The sequence below is a fragment of the Microtus ochrogaster genome, linkage group LG5 (genome assembly GCF_000317375.1).
Source record: "Microtus ochrogaster isolate Prairie Vole_2 linkage group LG5, MicOch1.0, whole genome shotgun sequence".
NCBI lineage: Eukaryota > Metazoa > Chordata > Mammalia > Rodentia > Cricetidae > Microtus > Microtus ochrogaster.
In genome coordinates, this window is record NC_022031.1 from 5,932,163 (window position 1) to 5,952,090 (window position 19,928).

At 39.3% G+C, this 19,928-nt stretch overlaps 1 protein-coding gene across 1 annotated transcript in view; it reads left to right on the plus strand.

Annotated features, from left to right (window-relative positions):
* Ca13 (carbonic anhydrase 13) overlaps positions 1 to 19,480 on the plus strand; it is a 25,035-nt gene extending 5,555 nt beyond the window's left edge. The window contains exons 3-7 of the mRNA XM_005361836.3: positions 3,369 to 3,487; positions 9,008 to 9,103; positions 10,393 to 10,455; positions 11,067 to 11,222; positions 17,380 to 19,480. Coding sequence (XP_005361893.1) covers positions 3,369 to 3,487; positions 9,008 to 9,103; positions 10,393 to 10,455; positions 11,067 to 11,222; positions 17,380 to 17,499 — 554 coding nt within the window. The 3' untranslated portion in view covers positions 17,500 to 19,480. The remainder of the gene's footprint in view (positions 1 to 3,368; positions 3,488 to 9,007; positions 9,104 to 10,392; positions 10,456 to 11,066; positions 11,223 to 17,379) is intronic.
* Positions 19,481 to 19,928: the final 448 nt, after the last annotated feature.

Below are 19,928 nucleotides of genomic sequence, written 5' to 3' on the forward strand. Positions count from 1 at the left end.
TGGCATGCCTAATAGGTCTCTCTCTCTCTCTCTCTCTCTCTCTCTCTCTCTTTCTCTCTCTGCTTTTCTCCCTTTCTCCCCTTCCCGTTCATAACCCACTAAATAAATATCCAGCCTCACTCTGCATGGCACATCTATCTGTCTGTCTCTTGCCCACTGAGTGGCTCCCTGCCTGGGACCAGCCACCTTCAGAGACCTGCACTATGGTCTTCTGGTGTGCCCATCTGTCTGTTTTTCCTCGTGAGACTCTCACCCACCACATGGCTCCTGCTTGGGACTCATGGCCTGCTGCAGCCACTTGGGGAACTGTGCTGTCCCTACCTGGGACTGGCTGCTCTCGGGACCCACTGTCCACTGCTGCTGCTTGGGGACCTGCAGCATTTCTGCCACTGTAGCCACTTGGGGATCCACAACATTTTATTTTTACCATTACAACGGTAGCAAGCAATAATGAGTAATCTGAGGTAAACTCACTTCTACATGCTACACAACTGAGAGGAACACAAATGTACATTCCAATACAAATTTCATGTTTTTGAAAAAACTGAGATCACAAGACTTGTCTTGTGTTCTTAGAGTTTTCTCACAAGAACGTAGACTTGTACCACATATTAGCTGTTTCCTTAAGATGCCAATAACCTAAATTTTTTTATGACAGGGGTTTCTTTGTGTAGCCGTGGCTGTCTTGGAACTCCCTCTGTAGACCAGGCTGGCCTTGAACTCAGAGATCCATCTGCCTCTGCCTCCCAAGTGCTAGGATTAAAGACATGCTTGCACTACCATCACCTGGCTAAACAGATATTTTAAACTCACTTTTCTTGACCTGACCCCATTCAAAAGAATAGTCTTCTCCACAATTAGGCATTCGCTTATCATAAACTCACTTGGCTATTTTACTGAAATACTGACCTGTACAGTCTGAATGTGTAACCTGTAAAACAATCCACATAGTTTAGCCAGGCTAAGTTGGCTAACCTGACTTTAACTGTAGGACATCTCTCTAACAATGTGTGTTTTTTATATCACTTTCTTTCTCCAGACTCAGCTTGCCTGAGTCTTCTCCCAAAGTCAATTCCACATTGATTACCTAAGCTCTCTAATCTCCTTTCTATACGCAAGGGACAGACTCTTTGGCTAGCTCAGATTTTGTTATGTGACAGCAAGAAAGAAAGGCACAATAGAGCACTTGGCTACTTTCCTTCAGATGCCATTCCAGCTGCAGTCAGCGTAGGCCTGAGTAATGAATATATGACTGGCGTCACTCAGGGGACTTTGGTGAATCGATTTAAAGGCAAATCGAATATCCATTTATTCATCAGACATTTGTGCGTCTCCTCTGACAGGTACCAAGGTAGGCAGTGGGAATAGCAGGATCGCAGTCTCTGCTTTCATGTGTGCAGCGCAGTACAAGGAGAAGCAATAAAAGTTCTGTGTTTCTCAGGGGAAAGCAAGAGCAAACTCACACACTGGCCTCAATGGTGATGGTGATCTCTTCTTTTTTATTGTTCAGAGTGCTTTGAAATAGCCTTCTTTGGGTACTATCATTTTTAATGTGTGTGTGTGTGTGTGTGTGTGTGTGTGTGTGTGTGTGCCATACACATGTGGCTGCTAGGGAGGCCAGAAAAGGACATTGGATCCTCTGGAAATGTCTGCCCACCACCTGACATTGGGGCTGAGACCTGAACTTGGGTCCTCTGGAAGAGCAGCAAGCAGTCTTAACTGCTGAGTCTTCCTTCCCACCCTCACCCTTACAGATGACAAAAATATCTATACCGAAATGCTTTTTTTATATGAGGTATATAGGTTTTGAAACTTAAGCCTGTGTTTTTGTTTGTGTGTGTGCATGCGTATGTGCGTGTGGTGTGTGAACACACAGCACTGGTACACTTTCTGAAGAGTAATTTAAATATATGTTGTTATTATCTATGTTTCTCCAGTCTAACAGTTTTGTTGTATTCTGGTTGTTAGGAAAAAGTCCTAAGACAAGCTGCTTAAGAAATCCAATCAAGCCAAATCAAACCTAATTGACATACCCATGTTTTATTAAATGCAACACTCTCAGGTTGTCGAGAGCGTGGCAGGGGAGACAGAAAACTGGGGAGCACATGCAAAATCCAGAACCATGTGTTCCTCCTCTGGGTGCTCACTTAAATACCCTATGAGAATGGTCCTGACTCTCCCCCAGGGAGGGGTCAGGGCCTGGCATGCTGGGATTTGGAGTCCAGTCAAACGCAACTCCCAGGACACGGGGCTGGGATGGATGCCAGGAGCTGGGGTGTCACTCACAACTTAACATTACATTGGTGGAGTTTAGTGTATTCAGCATACAAAGTTTCCTTTCTGTCCCTATGTCTGCAGCATACAACAGAATTAGGCAGAAGTAGTTTAGGACTCTCTTCTGTTTCCCTTCCTTCCCCTCCCTTTCACTTCTCTCTCCGTTCCTTCCTCCTTTTTCTTTTTTTTCAATTTGTTTTACAGGCTAGCTTCAAACTCACTGGATAACTCAGAGTGCCAAGATGACATGCTCCTTCACCTAGTTTAGGACTGCTTTTTATTAAAGTGTGTTTCTATTTTTATGATATACTTTTATTATCATAATCTTAGAGATAATATTTACAGGAGGAAAACAATGAAATAACTTCATCAAAGTGACAAAGACATCTTGAGTTTTAAAAATATTTTAAATTCTTTTTATATTTTATGTTTATTTGTAAATACTCTAAGCACTGAAGGTGCACCAGTCTTTATGGTCATAGCAAAAGCCATACCATGGTAGCAGTGGGTAGCACATTTACAGTGCTGTTGTGTACTGTGCATTGGAAAGTCTCTTGCTTACCATGTTTCTTCTATTTGCACAATAGTCTTAGGGAGACTGTGTCTCTCTCCAGTGGTTAGATGTGTAAGTGGCAGCTTAGAAGGTAGGTTTTATCCAAGACCATGCAGATAGAGACAGTCCAGACCCTTGTCATCCAGACACCCTGCACAGCCTACTCTAATCATACAAGCTATCTGGCTCTCTCAAGCTCACAATGAACCCTTTTTGCCCTTCATATTCTTACTCAGGGAATCTGGCTTGCTCTCAGTTAAATAGAGTGGATTTTCACTTTTGAGAATTCCATTTCTTTTCCTTTGCTGTCTGTGGGTGTACTGTGACTCGCCAAGTATTCTGTAAAGATCTACATGGCGGACTCTGTTTCCAGTGGTGTTTTTTTTTTTCTCACTCTTCATATATGTAAAGTTGTATCTATGCCCACAAACAGAACTTATTTGTAAGGACAAGAACGTATTTAGTGGTTCAGGGAGAAGTTTTGATGAGATGGATAAATGTGATTTTTCTTGCTAACCATTTAAAATGTGTTGGTGTTTAGTCCTGCGTGGAGGTCCTCTCACTGGAAGCTATAGGTTGCGGCAGTTCCACCTACACTGGGGCTCAGCAGATGACCATGGCTCTGAACATATGGTAGATGGAGTGAGATATGCTGCAGAGGTAAGCTGCACACACAGCCTACTCCATAGCAGAAGCCTTCCATAGTCCCAATAGATCCCCAGCTACTTAGACACCTCAGTGTCTGAGACAACATCATTCATCTTAACAGGAAAGCTCCACATGTGGCCGTTCATACCCTTAAACCAACTCTGAGAGCGCAGTGTTGCTTATATGTTTGGAAATGGGTGAAGCTTAACATGGTGTCACATGCCTGTAATCCTCACACTGGAGAGGTCTAGGCAGGAGGATCAATACTTCCAGGCCAGCAGCCTAGGATATATGACAAGATTCTATGTGATAAAACAAGACCAAACATCAATAACAATAAAATAATAAGTATATTTGTTGGTGAGAGAAGGTGTAAATCAGAGAGTAACTGGAAAAGAACAAGTTGTTTATACAGTGAGGCATTATGATTCATTTATTTAAAACCCAAGGCATGTGGCATTATACTTCCTATGTTGGATTTGAAAGGCCAGAGAGAAGAGAAACATTTGTATTATGTTCAACTCTGTGCATGTTTGATCCAAACACAAATAATCAGACGTAAGCAAAGCTCACATTCCATACATGACAACATTTGGTGCTTTAAACATGAAATTCAGACTGCATTTGCAAGAATCCAATGTACTCTGCTACTATTCAGAGCATAGATAAATAGCACTGAAGGGACTCTGGGAGCGTGGGCAAACTTGGCTTTGGCAGGCCTTGCCCTTCTCCCTGGTTCCTTTGTCTTGCTAAAACCATTAGATTGCTAAAGCTAGCCACTTTCTCCTCCTGAGGCTGACTACCAAAATTCAGCTATCAAAGTATTAAAGTCTAGCCATCAAAGGCTCCCTTTAACTCACCTAATTAGCATGACCAATTGAAATGGAATGCTTCATCCTAACACAGGGTTTCCCCTTTTACCCTTATAAACTCATTATCTTATGGACCGCATCTGTCTCCTCTCTATCCAGAGAGTCCTTTGTCCCTCCAGGATAGGTATCCTTTCTCCTTCTCTCTTGTTCCCACCCCCTCCACTTTCATCCTCTATCTCCTGTCTTTGTCTCCTAGTCCCTTCCCTTTGCCCCTCTGGGGAAAATAAATCTCCTTTGTGCTGATCACTTGGTCTGGGTGTCCTGAGATGATGCCATTTCTGTCAAGTCCAAAATTAATGTTCCATTGTCTTTGGTAAGGTAGTCCTTTTTGTTATAACTACATTTACTAGGAATACTCTGGATCTTCTAATCCTCTACTTAAAATATAGAGTGAAATATACCTCATTTTAATACCATTAAATAGCACTGAACTTTACCAAGAGATGAAAGCCAAGTCTGTCCTGACTCAACAAAGATATCTGAGTGGAGCACGTTTGGCCTATGATTTATCTAGGCAAGACTGAGCAGTTAGTTATCAGATGCTACGGATTCTCTTCAGCTTTTCATTTTCGGAGATGTAGTTAGACCCCCAGGATAATGCTGTTCAGAAAATGGAACTTTTTTTCCAGTTTCCTTGTTTCCTATGTACCTGGCCTTTTAGGCTGCCATCTAACACACCCATTTTGCCAGAGTTTTATGTTGCAATACTTACTCTGTCCTCAGAAGAGAGGAGTGAAGTGATAGGTGTTTGGTTCTCCGGCAACACTGATAGCATGTGATCTGAAGAGTGACTGTGGGTTAGGAAAGGCCTTTTTGAGATAGCATGTAAGGTGAGACAAAAGGACAAGGAGAAAGCACTGTGATCAAAACCTTGACTCAGTGTTTCCCAGGTAAAGACGATAACAAAGAGAAGTGCTGTGTAGTAGGAATGCAGTAGGTTCAGCATGCTGAGGAAGAGGAAGATTTCACGTTGTAGGACTGAAACTGGTGAGAGGAAAAGGGAGGCCCCTGTCCTGCAGAGCGCTGACCTGCTCTGCTTTCCATTTCCTAAAATGCATCTGACTGCCAGGTGGAGAACCAGCTGTTGTGGGGCGAATGTTGGAGGAGGGAGACAGAGCAGAAGACTACGAAAGAGTTGAGGCAAACAGCGGTAATTTGAGTAAGAGTATAAAGACACTGTAGAAGTTCTTGATATACTTGGAAGGCCATGCCAGTGGGGCTTACCTGTAACAGGGACACGAGCTTCAGCAGGCTGTAGATACAAACCTGGATTCTTAAAGAGGATGTCAGCGCTGGAAATTCTAATGTCACATTTGGCCCAAAATTCAGAAAAATCAGAGCTTTGTGCTCAGCTCTAGAGATTCCAGTATGTGAATTAGCTTTTCTGGGTACCTTTGCTTAAGAACATAGCTGTAATCATGTTGTTTCCCATTATGAAATTGAAACAAAAAAGAAAACAAAGACATTTTAAGTTAAAGCACATGAAAATGTAATGTTTCAACTATGATTTGTGGTATTATAGAGAGGTTAAAGAAATCTCATCATGAAAAAGTTTGTGCCAAGACGTGCAATGGTTGTTGAAATGGGAATGCCCCCATAGGCTCATGTGTGTGAGCACGTGGTCCCCTATGGGTGATGCTATCTGGGGAGGTTTAGGAGGTGTGGTCTTTCTGGGGGGAAATATATCACTGAGGGCAGGCTCTGAGGTTTCAAGGCTTCTTGCTATATTTAGCATTTACTCTCTCTGTTTTGTGCCTGTGGTTCGAGATAAAGCTCTCAGCTTACTGCTCCAGCCACCATGCCTGATGCCTGCTTGCCTGTTTCCCTACCATCATGGATTCTAACCCTTTGGATTCCTTGGTCCAAATAAACTTTTTTTTTTTCTGTAAGGAGCTTTTGTCATAGATCACAGCAACAGAAAAGTAACTGATTCATATGGATATGTAAAGAATAGTGTAATGAAAAGGTTAATAGTCTTTATTGAAAACTGTATTTGTTTATGGTTTATCCATCATTGTTATATGTATAATTTGAACTATCTCCCACAAGACCCCTTACTGAAAGGTTTCCTCCCATGGCTATTGTTACTGGGAAGTTGATGAACCTTTGAGAGGAGTGGCCTCAGAGGAAGTCCTTGGGTCATTTCCAGTGCGCCCTTGAGGGTTATAGTGGGACCTTGCCCCTTCACTTTTTATTTTTTGCTACCTGGTGATGAGGTGACCAGTTTGCTCTGTCAGGTACTCCAACTGAGACATGCTACGTTGTCACCTACCGAAAAGGTGGGGGCTAGCTGATCATGTACTGAGACCACTGAAACTGTGAGCCTGAATAAATCGATGATCTCAGGACAGATGAAAACTAACACATTAATGTAAGAAAAGCATAAATCAGATTTCCACATTCATGATAGATTTTTGCTATAGTACTTGGCAGCATATTTTGCGTATCACAATCATTTATCTTAAAAGCACTAAAGTTAAATAAATACTATATTTAGAAATGATTTTACTAACAAGTAAGAATCTTTTTTGTTTTGTTCTTAAACAGTCTTACAAAGTAACTCTGGTTGGCCTGGGACTCACTGTATAGACTAGGGTGATCTCAAACTTAGAGAAACCTACCTACCTCTGCTGGTGCTCAAGATCTGGTGTGTTAAAGGTGTTTGCTACTCTGCCCTGTAGGAACAATCTTAATCTGATTATTGTGGGGGCTAATTACCTGTCATTCATCTCTAATTGATGACCCTGTTAGTCAGGAAGTGGGAAGTTGCTAATTTGTTTATTTTTAATACGAAATGAGACTATAATATATGTTCCTCTGTGAAGGCGTTATATGAGGGAGAAGAAGACTTTTTAATAAACGGATTTTTTTTGATCTGGTTTCTCATCATATTTCAAACAATTGTTGCTTAGCTAAGGAAGATGTCTACACAGGAGATTTCTTTCTCTGTACTTACACACCCATTTTCTAACCAGTTGTGTTCCTGACCCTTTGATGCCATTTCTCACTAAGCAAGCTATTTAAGGAGTTGTTGTAATTGGCACAGAGCCATTTGAAACTTTACCACCCTCATCGGCCCATCCCCACAGTGGAACGTTTTGTATCTCTCCTGAGCCCCATGAGCCTTCTTTCATCATGCAGTGTTTGGAGGATTCTTTCCTCCCCCTACTATTTCACATGAACTAGGAATGTGCTGCAGAATCCACCTTTGTATGTTTCTGTCTGGATATCCCTTTGTTTCCTTTGATTACATGTGGTTGTTGCACTGTTACAGTTCTCTTCATATTAGTTGCCTCTAAGTTGTACAGTTTGATCTGAAGCATGGCGATGAAAGTGTGTATTTGGATATGTCAAATTTTCTCTGTGACAGTTGGCTATGAGGGTGATTTGGCCATGAAGACTGAATGAGTGCTCTCTTATTGAATTGCCAAGAAGATCCCTAAGGATCTTATCTGAGGTGATCCTTGGTATCATCAGATCATTGCTTATAACAACATGGCATGGCCTTCAGCATTTATGATAGGAACTAAATCTTCTGGGCATGGCATGTTGCCCTTTGGCTCCTCTCTGTCCTTCTTTCAAGCAGAACTGAAGTGAGTCAGCTTAGTTGTTCTGAAATTTTTCATATTCCTCTGTATTAAGGGTACTCTGTGGCTCTCATGTACTCTCATGTTCTCACACGTACTCACATGCAGGTTTCTGTTGGGTTTTACAAATGTAACTACCATGTAACAGTACAAATAATCTAATAATGAAAATATGACTAGTTCTAAAACAATTTATCATAGGGAGAATTTGCATTTCCGAGCTACAGAAATGTGAGACTGCAATGATAAATATGACAGGCCAGTTTCAGAAGCAACCTTATTACCATCAGCAACCACTTTATAGGGGTTGACTTTTTGGATCTTTAGAGCCCAGGCACCTCAGTGAACCCCACGGACAGCTCATATCTGACCCATACCCGCTCATTCGCAGTAACTTTAGTGAGGGGCAGAGGCCCCAGGTCACATGAAAACAATATTGGAGTGTGGTAGGACTGAAGAAAGTGGGCAAAATGTTAAGGACCTAGGAAATGAGCTTTCAAATAGTTGATCAGAGATAGCTTGGAGCCTGCAATTGTTCTGATCTCATTTTATATGAATAGATTAGAAGGATAAAGTCAAGGTCTACTGAAGGATTCTGTTTTAGGGTTTTATTGCTTTAAAGAAATACCATTACTATGGCACCATTTAATTGAGTTACCTTACAGTTTCAGAGGTTTAGTCCATTATCATCATGGTAGGACATGGTGCTGGAGGCGAAGCTGAGAGTTATGCATCTTGATCCCCAAGCAACAGGAAGTGAACTGTTTCAGTGGGTGAAACTTGAGCTAAGGCAACCTGAAAGCCCAACCCCACAGTGACACACTTCTTCCAACAAGGCCACACCTACTCCACCAAAGCCACATCTCTTAACAGTGCCACTTTCTATGTGCTTATGGGGGGGGGGGTCAATTCCAGTCAAAACTACTACAGATTCCCTATATACTGGAGGCCCCAGCACCAGGCAGTTATATCAGTGTTTCATTTGCATTTATACTTTTCACCATGTTTATGTAAATGTTTGAATTATGTTGTGTACTTTCTTTTCAGCTCCATGTTGTGTACTTTCTTTTCAGCTCCATGTTGTCCACTGGAATTCAGACAAATACCCCAGCTTTGTTGAGGCAGCTCATGAGTCGGACGGGCTGGCTGTCCTGGGAATATTTCTCCAGGTGAGAGTCCACTGCTGCATTTTAAATAGTCAGACATTCAACTAAACAGGAAACTAGTCTGAAATTTAGTATTTCCCTTTTGAAGTGTGGAAACTATCTAATTAGTTTTCGCATTGCCACTTGGGCATTTGATGTGAGTAGCAACTGATGCATCAGCAGAAATAGCAGCAGAAGTAACAGCTGAAATCCCAAGATGAAATCTAGGCTTTTCTCGTTCCTGATTTCAACATTTGGAGACCTGGAAAAGTGGAAAATTAAAGCTCATGATTCTTGAGGCCCTTGCTTGACATATTGGAAAATCATCTCAAACATACTGATCAATTGTTTAAACAAAAGCCATAAACTTCTCCTTTTCTGATATTTGCATGTGAACAGACAAGTCCTGTCATCACACCTGGGGACAGTTTCTTTAGGGTGTGCTCTTTTTTCATGCCTCATTATCTGTGTGATGTTGTAACTTGTGGAGCTAGGGTGGGGTTGAGAGATTGGGAGTGATGTGGGAAGCAGCCAGGACTTTATCTGAGAACTCTAGGTGGTGGCAACAGGATCCAGGTATGGCAAGAGAAGACACTCTCAGGGTTTTAAACCTTTAGGTAGATTGAAAACACTGCATATATTTTATACATTTGTATAAATTTGTATATTTAAAATGCATATGCTCTTCAGGGTAGCCTCTTGATCTGGGACTTGCAGTAACTTTAGCTCGCAAGTAGGAGATCTAAGCTTTTACGTAAACAGCCCGTCAGTCTGGATCCGAATGTCACAGCTGGCTCACTAGTCAGTCGCTTGTCCAAGCGGCGCTTCTCTCAAGTTAACCTGTACTTGAAATGTGGCGCATCAGTTACAAGTGATTGCTGCTCTTTCAGGGAACCAGGGTTCAGACCATAGTCAGATCGCTCACCAGGGCCTATACTCCAGTTCCAGAGAATCTGACACCCTCTTCTAGACTCCATGGGCATCCACATATACATGATCAATACACATACACAACAATAAATAAATAAAATAAAAACAACTCATTGGTACACCATCTGATACATGTGAAGCTATTACTCCCAACTTTGGAACCAGACTGTAGGTGCAGTCTAGGATCTCCATAATATCTTGTTCAGATTATTCTGATATAATCAGCTTGTCAGGTAGAAGAGAAAGTTGATTCTAGAACAGTGGCTGTAGGCTTGAGCTGATTCTGGCTTTTAGAACATAATTAAAATTTAAGAACAGAAATGGAGTACTTGCACTAATTTGCTATTATAACTATTTCTGTTTTGAAATTTTGCATCTTTTAGATTGGGGAACACAATCCCCAGCTGCAAAAGATCACTGACATTTTGGATTCCATTAAGGAAAAGGTAAAATTAATTACTATTACTATTTGTTAGTGACTAATAGCTTCCTTCTCTCCTGAATTCTTTTACCTTCTTTTGAAATCTTACATATTAGACATGTGTATCCTGCTTTCTTTGAAGCAAGTATCAACTCACCAGACCAAAACTGCAGAACAAATTTCCTGTCACTTTTCTTTCTAAAGGGGCAAAGAACCTGATATTATCTAAAAGAATCACCAATAAATATATGCAGATTTATGTTCTTAATACTATAACTTTAGAAATAAGACTTAAATTGTAACTTATTTAAAAGACTACTTATGTAAAATAAAATTATTTTTTTCTTGACCTGGGACCTCTCTACATAGATCATTTAGAGCCCAGGCTGACCTTGAACTCATGATCCCACTGCCTCTATCTCTTGACCACTAGGATATAGTATATGCCTGACTCTCTTATTCTTCTTAAATAAATCCGTAGAATTTGCTACTTTATCTGGTCTTTTCTTGGAGTAAGACAGAGATTTGTTTTACTAAAATATTAATGAATGATAGTAAGTAATCACACAGAATTTGAATGTGTGTGTTTATGTCTGTGTGTAATTTGTAATCTGTAATATTCTTTTTCTTTCCCAGGGCAAACAAACCCGATTCACAAATTTTGACCCCCTATCTCTGCTTCCACCATCCTGGGACTACTGGACATACCCTGGTTCCCTGACAGTTCCACCTCTTCTTGAGAGCGTCACGTGGATTGTTTTAAAACAACCTATAAACATCAGCTCTCAACAGGTGGGATAATTCTTCCAAGTTGATTGTGATGTTATCATCACAAAGCAAACTGCTAAATCATTTTTTAATACTGTTTTTATTTCTGACACATTTTGGAGCTTGACATTTTCTTGCATTAATTAGGTGAATGGTTGGATTCCTGTCTCCTTTATCCTCTTCCTCTCTCCTTCATTTTTTCTTCCCACCAGGTCTTTCTAAGTAGCCTATCTTAGCCTTGAAATCAGGATCTTTCTGATTCAGCCTCCCATGTACTGGGATTATAGGCATGTGTCACAATTCGAGGCTAAGGGTTTCGAAACTCTATTAATTGACCTTTTGTGTAAGTCTTTAGTCACTGCTCAGAAATATTATGTTCTTAAACTTTAAGCACTTCTTAACCTGTGGGTTGTGATGTTCATGTATCCAATATTTAAATTACTAGTCATAACAGGAACAAAAGTATAGTTTTAAAGTAGCAACAAAAATAATTTTAAGGTTGGGGGTCAACTCAACAAAAGGAACTGTATTAAAGGTTCGAAGATTGAGAGCCACTGTCTTTAAGATGGTTGAGTGTGAAACATAATTTTGAAGGCTTGTTTATTTTTAGTTAGTTTTGTTTGTTTGTACTCTCTTTGTTTCAGTTGACATAGAAACAGTCTCAGACAGAAAGGACAGTTAGTACAGAGACACCTCAAGGAAGGCTACCCTCTCCTCTCTCCTCAGTTCCTAGACTACTGCTCCCACATTTTTATAAGTGAACACTGAGATTGGTATCAGCCCGGCTCCCTGAGACACATGTATGCCCGATATTTTCAACCTTCAGGAGGCAGCTCTCCTGTCACGTGTTTCCACTGTGGTAATGGCAGCTGAATTTTGGCTTTTGTTGACAGAACTTTTGTGGGCTGTCTGAGGGAACATTGCTAAGAGGTAGCTCTTATTGTACCCTCCTTGGTAAAGCAGGCATTTCTTTGTATTGTTCTATTTATCTTTCAAAGGGATAGGGGATCAAATTAAGGGCCTTGCTCATGCTTCAGTCCCTCCTTTCCATCAGAGTAGGTCACAGGGTTGGGAGTCTCAGGATGTCCTAAGTCCTCAGAAATATGTTCCTCAACATTATGTTTCTCAGACAAAATCTTTCGTCGGATGTCTGTTTAGCTCTTTTAAGTTAGGCATTGCAGCAGTAGGTACAGTTATTTTTGCAGTGAGTTAGTATGCCTTTCTGCACTAGGCCTGTGTGTCTGCCTGGCTGTGTTCTCCAGGTTGACTCCATCAGGTTAAGTCTGGTTTAGCTTTCCAAGGTCATCTCAGGCCAAGTTCTCTCTTGGGTGTGAGCACTGAGATTGTATTGAGTGTTTCCCCTTATTGCCTTTGTACTTAGGGTTACAGACAAGAAACGACTTAGTGTATAGTTATTAAAATACTTCATGAAAGTTTGGATAAAATCCAGGCATAAAAGTGATGCATAAACTTTTGTTTGTTTTGGGGTTTTTTGTCCCACACATGGGGGAAACAGCAATTCAGTAGACTGAATTGAGAATGCATTAGAGCCCTACACTTGAAAGAAATATCAGAGAAGATACTTCTTGGGTGAATTGTGTCTTCAGAGAAAATGCAGAGAAACTTTAGGCTCTTTTGTCTGCCAGCATAACACTGCAGGAGACCAGAGGGAGAGGGAAGCCAGCAGACTCTGAGGGACCCTGGAAGCTGCTCCTCCAAGCTGAAATGCTGAGAGCATGTCTGAGAAACCCGCACAGACCGCAGGCGGCCGCTAACACCATCACCAGCATCACTGCTCTGGAAGCAGGGGCCTCTTGGTGACACTGCAGAAACAGAATGGAAGGGGAGATGGGGACTCACATCTGTAATTGTGGCTCTCAGGAGGCAGAGGCAGGAGATCACCTCTGGTTTGTGACTTCCAGGTCAGCCTGGGCTACAGGGTGGAACCCTCTCTCAAATGAAACAAACAAACAAAAAAAAAAGCATGTAAAAGAAAAGAGGAAGGCCGAATTCTCATGGATGCTATGACTATAGACTAACTCAAGCTGAGAAGTGATGGGTAAAATAATTCACTATCAATTATCAATAAACTAAGATGGCATAGAAAAAAAGAAAGTGTGCATAGATACACATGCACACAAAGCACTCGTATACATTAAACTAACAAGTAAATAAACATTAACGATCCAGGAGTCCTATGAATTTTGTTCATCATCTAATGAAAAAAAAAAAAAAAAGACCGGCTTCTGAGTCAGTGGCCTTATAAATGGGGTTACTTTTCTTCCTTTCACTTGCTAAGTTGCTTTTAGTCATTTACTGCACTTGAAAAACTTAGTTAAGTATTATAACTTCAAAATGGCTAATGGCAGGTGGATAATGTTTCCCTTCATAGTTCAAGAACATCTATATTCTTTAAAGACACTTGGAAATTAACTTTCTGTTATTGTTGTTTTCTTCAAACCATAAGTGATTTAGACAAGAACATTATAAAAATATTTAATGTAATTATTTAGTCAGAATAAAATGAACCTTACTAACCTTGTAACTCCCTACAAAGTTGCATATTATAACTGCCTCAACTGTGGATTCACTGCAGTGTTATGTTTGAGGTTCATTGAGCTAAAATTGCTAATGTGACTTTTCACAGATGATAGCATGTGAAAGAATAGCTTCATTTTAGAGCTCCCATGATTTGGCAGTTTCCTTCGAAACATTAACTTAAAATAACTACAGCTAGAACACTATTAGATATTTTAATCTTTACCAGCTGGAAGGAGACATTTAATGACCATTCAAATTACTATTAAGATTTAAGGAATGAAGGAAAAGATATTTTTAAAATCCAGTTTTAACTTATTCATAAGGAAAGCAAATTCTAAGACAGCCCTATTAGGGGCCATTACACAAGCTACTTAATTAGGACTCCTTCCAAAATGCCAAGGTTGTTAAAAGCAAAAGGAGACTGAGAAACTAACAAGAAATTTCGAAACAGTGCTTGTGGATTTGGCTTTGTGACAGAGTTCTTGTCTAGTGTCCTGCAAGACCTTATATTCAATACCCAGTGCTGAAAAAAATAGAAGAAAGTAAATAAAAGTCATTATTCGACAAAACCAAAGGCTGTCTGAGTACAGAAGTTTCTCATCAATGATGCCAAGCTGTTGTTAGAACAGTAGATATGGAAAGTGAACCATACATAGAATGTAATACATAATTAATAGCAAAGTTGAGTCAGGGATATGTGGGAAATATTTATAGTCTCTTTGTAGTAGTTACATAAATCTAAATTTTTCCTAAAATATAAAGCTTATAAAAATGCAAAAGAGTTCAGTTGCTCAGTGTTTTATATAGACAAATATATTATTGATTTAAAGAATTACTCAGCAAAAATAATTTTTTAAAACATTTACTTTTTAAAAAGTTTTAAAATTTTATTTTTGGTTTACTGTATGTATATGTTCTAGTCAAGTCAGAATTTTTTGGAATCACCCTAGTCTTGTTATTTAGGTGTTCTGAGATTACCGTCAGCATGGTACCTGCAGATGTAGATCTGTAAAGATCTAGAAAGATTAGTGGGGTGGCTGTGGTCTAAGACTCAGAAATGATGCTGAAAAGTGTACACTGTGTGCCTATTAAAGAGAGGCACATTCTGAAATGTTTAGACTAAAATGAATCAATGTTCAGAATTTGCCTCAAAGTCATCTGGATTGAATTTATCCATGTTAGGTTTCATGGTTTAAGTTGATGAGGATGACTGATCAACAGAATCGCCATATATGGACTGCCCATGCATGCTTCAGCATTTGCCAGGGCATAAATTTCAAACTTCATTCAATTCATCTGGATTAAGCAAAGAGAGATCAGGTAGGAGTGTGGATTGTGAACCGAGCATATGTTGGTGGGTGAAACATTCCTGCTACTTTATTAATGTTTACATGATAAAAACTAAGTGAAAAAAGATTAAATTAAATTTTTTACAAAAATTAATGCAATTTACTTTTGTGATAGTTCATGATTTAGTTGATAAATTTAGTTGATATTTGTTAGAACATGCTGGTTCCTCTTGAGATTGTCATTACTGAGATGGGGTAACAGGAGATTGTTGATAAGTTATTGGGGAGATTCAATGAAACAATGTAATATAAAGCACTTAGCATGGTGTCTGAATATCCATGTTCCAGAAAGGAGGTTATTTTCATTATTACTCACCTTTGGCAGGCAGCAGAGAGTTCTTAAAGATGGCTGAGCACAACTATGGCATAAATGTAGAGGACTTTGTGAAAAAGGATTTAATCTTGCTGAGGTTGCTACTCATGAAAATGAAGATCTTAGTAGTGAAGCCCAGGAAACCAGCAAAGCGGGTCATACCTACCTCAGCCTCCAGGCTGTATGGAGATGTATCTGCCAAGAATGGGTGGGTGCTGAGTCAGTATAGTGAAAGAGGAGCAAGTTTCCTGCCAGAATGGGCCTGTGCCTACATGAGGGGATAAGATATCTGAGCTAGCCAGCTAGTTCATGAAACCAAAAGAAACTAACCTCAGCAGGGCTTGCCAGGTCTACATGGCTGGGCTAAAAAGATTTGTTCAAATACTGTGGCTACTTTGGGAGGGGGGTGAGGTGTCAAAAGTCAATGGTTTAACATACTTCAGAGTGAGTTTTAAAAGGGTGTAAGCATATGAAATAGCACACACACGAATTCTCAACACGGGCCATAATGTGTCTTGCAGAAATCATTCTAAGCCTAGGCCAGGCCAGGCAAGCATGTTCTCAGAAACATGATGATGGTGATGAAGAGAGTACTGAGACAGGCGTAGGACTCTCAGCAAATGAGCAAGCTGGCAGAAGAAAGTTCTACCATAACATGCAATTCTATACTGATGAGGTTAAAAGGATGCAGAGGTAGGGATTCATTAACAAGCTTTTAGATGAATTGGTGTGTGTGTGTGTGTGTGTGTGTGTGTGCATGTGTGTAAAGCAAAGACAAAGACAGGTCTTCTAAGCAATCAGTGATGTCACTAGGGAGGTGCATTGTCCTAGAAGGCTCATTCATCACTATTTTGAGGTTGAACTGCATTCCCAACACCATCACCTTGACTGGAGTTATGACTAGGATTACATTAGCCTCTGTTACTGAATTTCATCAGCGATTCTTTCTCATAAGTCTTTTCTGTTTTCAACTAGAATGACCCACTCTAACATAAATGACTATTCATAAGTTGTAATAATGTATCTCTTTATTCCCATGTCTGGACTCCTTAAAAAGACATGCTGGAATATCATTTGTAAAGACAAAGATCTGCTTCTAAATGGGTGATCCTGTATCTACAGGCCATACTTATAAGCTACTGTGTTAATGGTGAGAGTTTCTTTCTCCTCTTCTTTCCTCCTGGTTGATACTATACAGGAACTGAGGGGATGGAAGCCTAACTGATGTGGCTCTGAGATCAAGGGACTAAAACTGCATAGAGAATAAAGGCTCTCAGTCTTACAGTTTACCACATTGTCTTCATCAAAATACAGCAAAAATCAAAACAAACGGCGAACCTTATTCTAATAAGCAGTTCTTTCTGTAGAACATGAGGTTAGGATTACTCAGGTAATTTATCCAGTCTTCATTTGATCACTGTAGACTTTTGCAAAATCGTAGTAAACAATACTAAACTTCCCCAGATTATTGGAATTTCATATCACATTTATAACAGGCAATGTATATAGAACTCTGAAACAATTGCAAGTACTATGTAAAATTATGTTTATTGATATGCAAAAATGCTTATAGCATGTATTATATGGAAAAACAGATTTTAAACATTAGGTATGTTTGAGCATATTTTTGTAATAAAATATGCCAGGTGTGTATTAGAGAGTAGAAAGGGGTCATATGGAAAATGGCTCTGTGAATATCAGTCTGTACTATTTAGAACACTTCCTACTTTTACAACTTTTATCCTCGAGTAAAGAATGTTTATATTCTTAATTTCAGATCTATCATTTTTTGTATAGTGAAGGGAACCTAGCAGAACAATTCTTTATGATCTGTAACATGCAACTTAGAAATTTAGCTTTGCAATATTTTTAGATGCTGGTAGAGAACAGATTATAACTCTTTTATCTTTTCCACACAGCTCATTAAGTTCAGTCTGACTTTCTATGGTGAAATTAATTCTGCTCTAATTTTCAACAGCTGGCCAGATTCCGTAGCCTCTTGTGTTCAGCCGAGGGCGAGACGGCAGCTTTTCTGTTGAGCAATCATCGTCCACCACAGCCCTTGAAGGGTCGCAGAGTGAGAGCATCTTTTTACTAACAGACAGAAGCATAGATGCAGCAAACAGAACAGAACTCAGACTTTCCTACTAACAACTTTTCTAGACTTTTAAGTTTAGGGGTTCCACTTTCCTAGTGGCTTTGGCACCACTGAGAAAACTGGAGCTGAACTAACTTAGCTTATTACTCCTAGATTTACACTAACACATATCCAATTGGTAAATATTGTTTGATGTATATTGATATCACACAGTTCACCTGCTTCAGCCTTCATGTCCATATGGTCAGCCTTACAAATTTCAGACTGTACTAAAAGTTTGTTGTGGCCTTTAGCTGATTCTAGCACATTTTAAGTGTTTGCTAAAAACTTTAAATTCACTTTGAAAATGGTATAATTTCCAAGCAATCATTTCTTATGGTTTTTATATTTTTCTTATTAATCAAGACTATATATTTTCTTTAATGTATTTTTCTCAAGCTCTCATTGTATGTACTGTGATAAAGTATACTACATGAGACACACAGGAATTAAGATAGAATAATGTACTTACTTTTTTTGATCAAAGTAAATCCTACAGTTTTAGTGAGGAATTCTTCAGGATATAAACAACTATTTAAAACAGTATTTCATATAATTCATCCACCTAAGAATGTTAATGACCATCAGGGTGATGACTAACATATTGTGTGGTAGTGTTCGCTGCCTCATGGCAGTAACCGGTTCATACTGTCAAGGTTACACAATACCGCTGCAGCAGAACTGCCCTGAGCTGGTGAACAGGTTCCATATATTTTCCCTGTGTTGAAACAGAGCAGGGAGATATCTTATATCCATTGTTTTTTCTGTCAGTGGTGAAAAAACAAACCGAGTTTCACATAGATGCCAAAGCCATCCAATGCATTTTTCTAGCAAAGCTCATTTCTCATTTGTTACTAAGTCTCTTAGTATTGAATAAGATGCCATTTGGTAATAATTTTAACCTGTTCTATCTGGAGAGGTTTCTGTTTGTATTTGGTGAAGGGGATGGGTGCCATGTTTCTTTTTCTTTTTCATTATGAAGTGACCCTATCATTAATTCAATAATCATAGTTAAGACTTGAATATTTGTTACACTTTTGCTATTTTCTGAGAAAATGTTGCTGGGTTTCTTAATTTCAATGATTTTTTTCAGATCTCTCTCATCTTCTAAATATAAAGCTAATTTTTGAAAATGTTCTTTGTATTCTTCTTGGTAGAATAACTTCATTTTGAAAAAATTGTATGATGGAGTCTACTGTCATATAAGACAAGAGTCTGAAGATTAGACCGGACACCTCAGCCATTGTTTTTTCCTTTCAGGGTCCAACTTAAGACTTTAAGGAAGACCCATCTGCCATACATATTTAATGAATTTCATAGTTATAGGATTTTTGATAATTTGGTAGCTGTCAATCTACCTGAGATAAATACAGCCAAATAAATTAACAATTAAAATAGGATACCTCTTGAAAGTTTTTTAAAGGTAATATTTATTACTCCACTTTTAATAGTCCTATGCCCTAATAGTACCAGGGTTGGGTGGGAAGATGTTTCTTTAGTTGAGAAACACGTGCTGGGGAGAGTTCTGTCAGAGAAAGAGTCTGTTTTATTATGTTTTGGACTGTGAAGGTGGGAGCTCCAAGGCATCCAAGAGTCATATTTACACTGCAGCATGGTGTCTGCTCTGTGATGTACATTTCACCACAGTGGGCTAAAACTAACCACATAGCACTGGTTTCCTTGGAGATCATCTGCTTCTGTATATTTCTTGGAGGTAGATGGTTGGTGCTTTCAAACTGTCATAGTAGGTTCTTTCAATAGAATTGCAAGTTACTCATGTGGATCCCTTGTTTCCCACACCAACTATTTTTGCCTGTTAAGAATTTTGTGTTATAATTTAATTTGAATCAACTTTAATAAAGAAAACAAGAAAAACACTTGTCAGTAGCAAGGCTTTGTATATGCAACAGATGGAACTGGATTGTATATTTTAAACTACTTATAAAAGGAAATAATCTCAAATTACAAAAACATTTCAAACACAATGCAAAGCAAAACAAAACCATGTCCCCTGAAATGTTTTAAAAATAAAATGTTATCCCAAGTTCTTACAGTTTCAGTGTATGCACAATGATAACCACATGCTTTGCAATGGGAGGGAAGAACACAAAATCTTCAATGTTGATCAACATAAAATACTCTTCATTGTATTGAATTAAGTGGATATTTCTCTAGAGTGGCTGGAAACTCACCTTTGACTCCCTGAAGAGGAATTATACTAACAAGGAATCTTCCACTCCTGTCGTGGGTTGAGAGAACTCTTCCTGACAGAGCCTCATATTTCCTTGCTGTGCTCCCATTAGAGCAAATCACCCAGTAGGAATGTGTGGGTTTATTAAACATTGTTCTTCAGGAGTTTGTTTTTCGTACAAGTTATTCTGAGTAGAGAC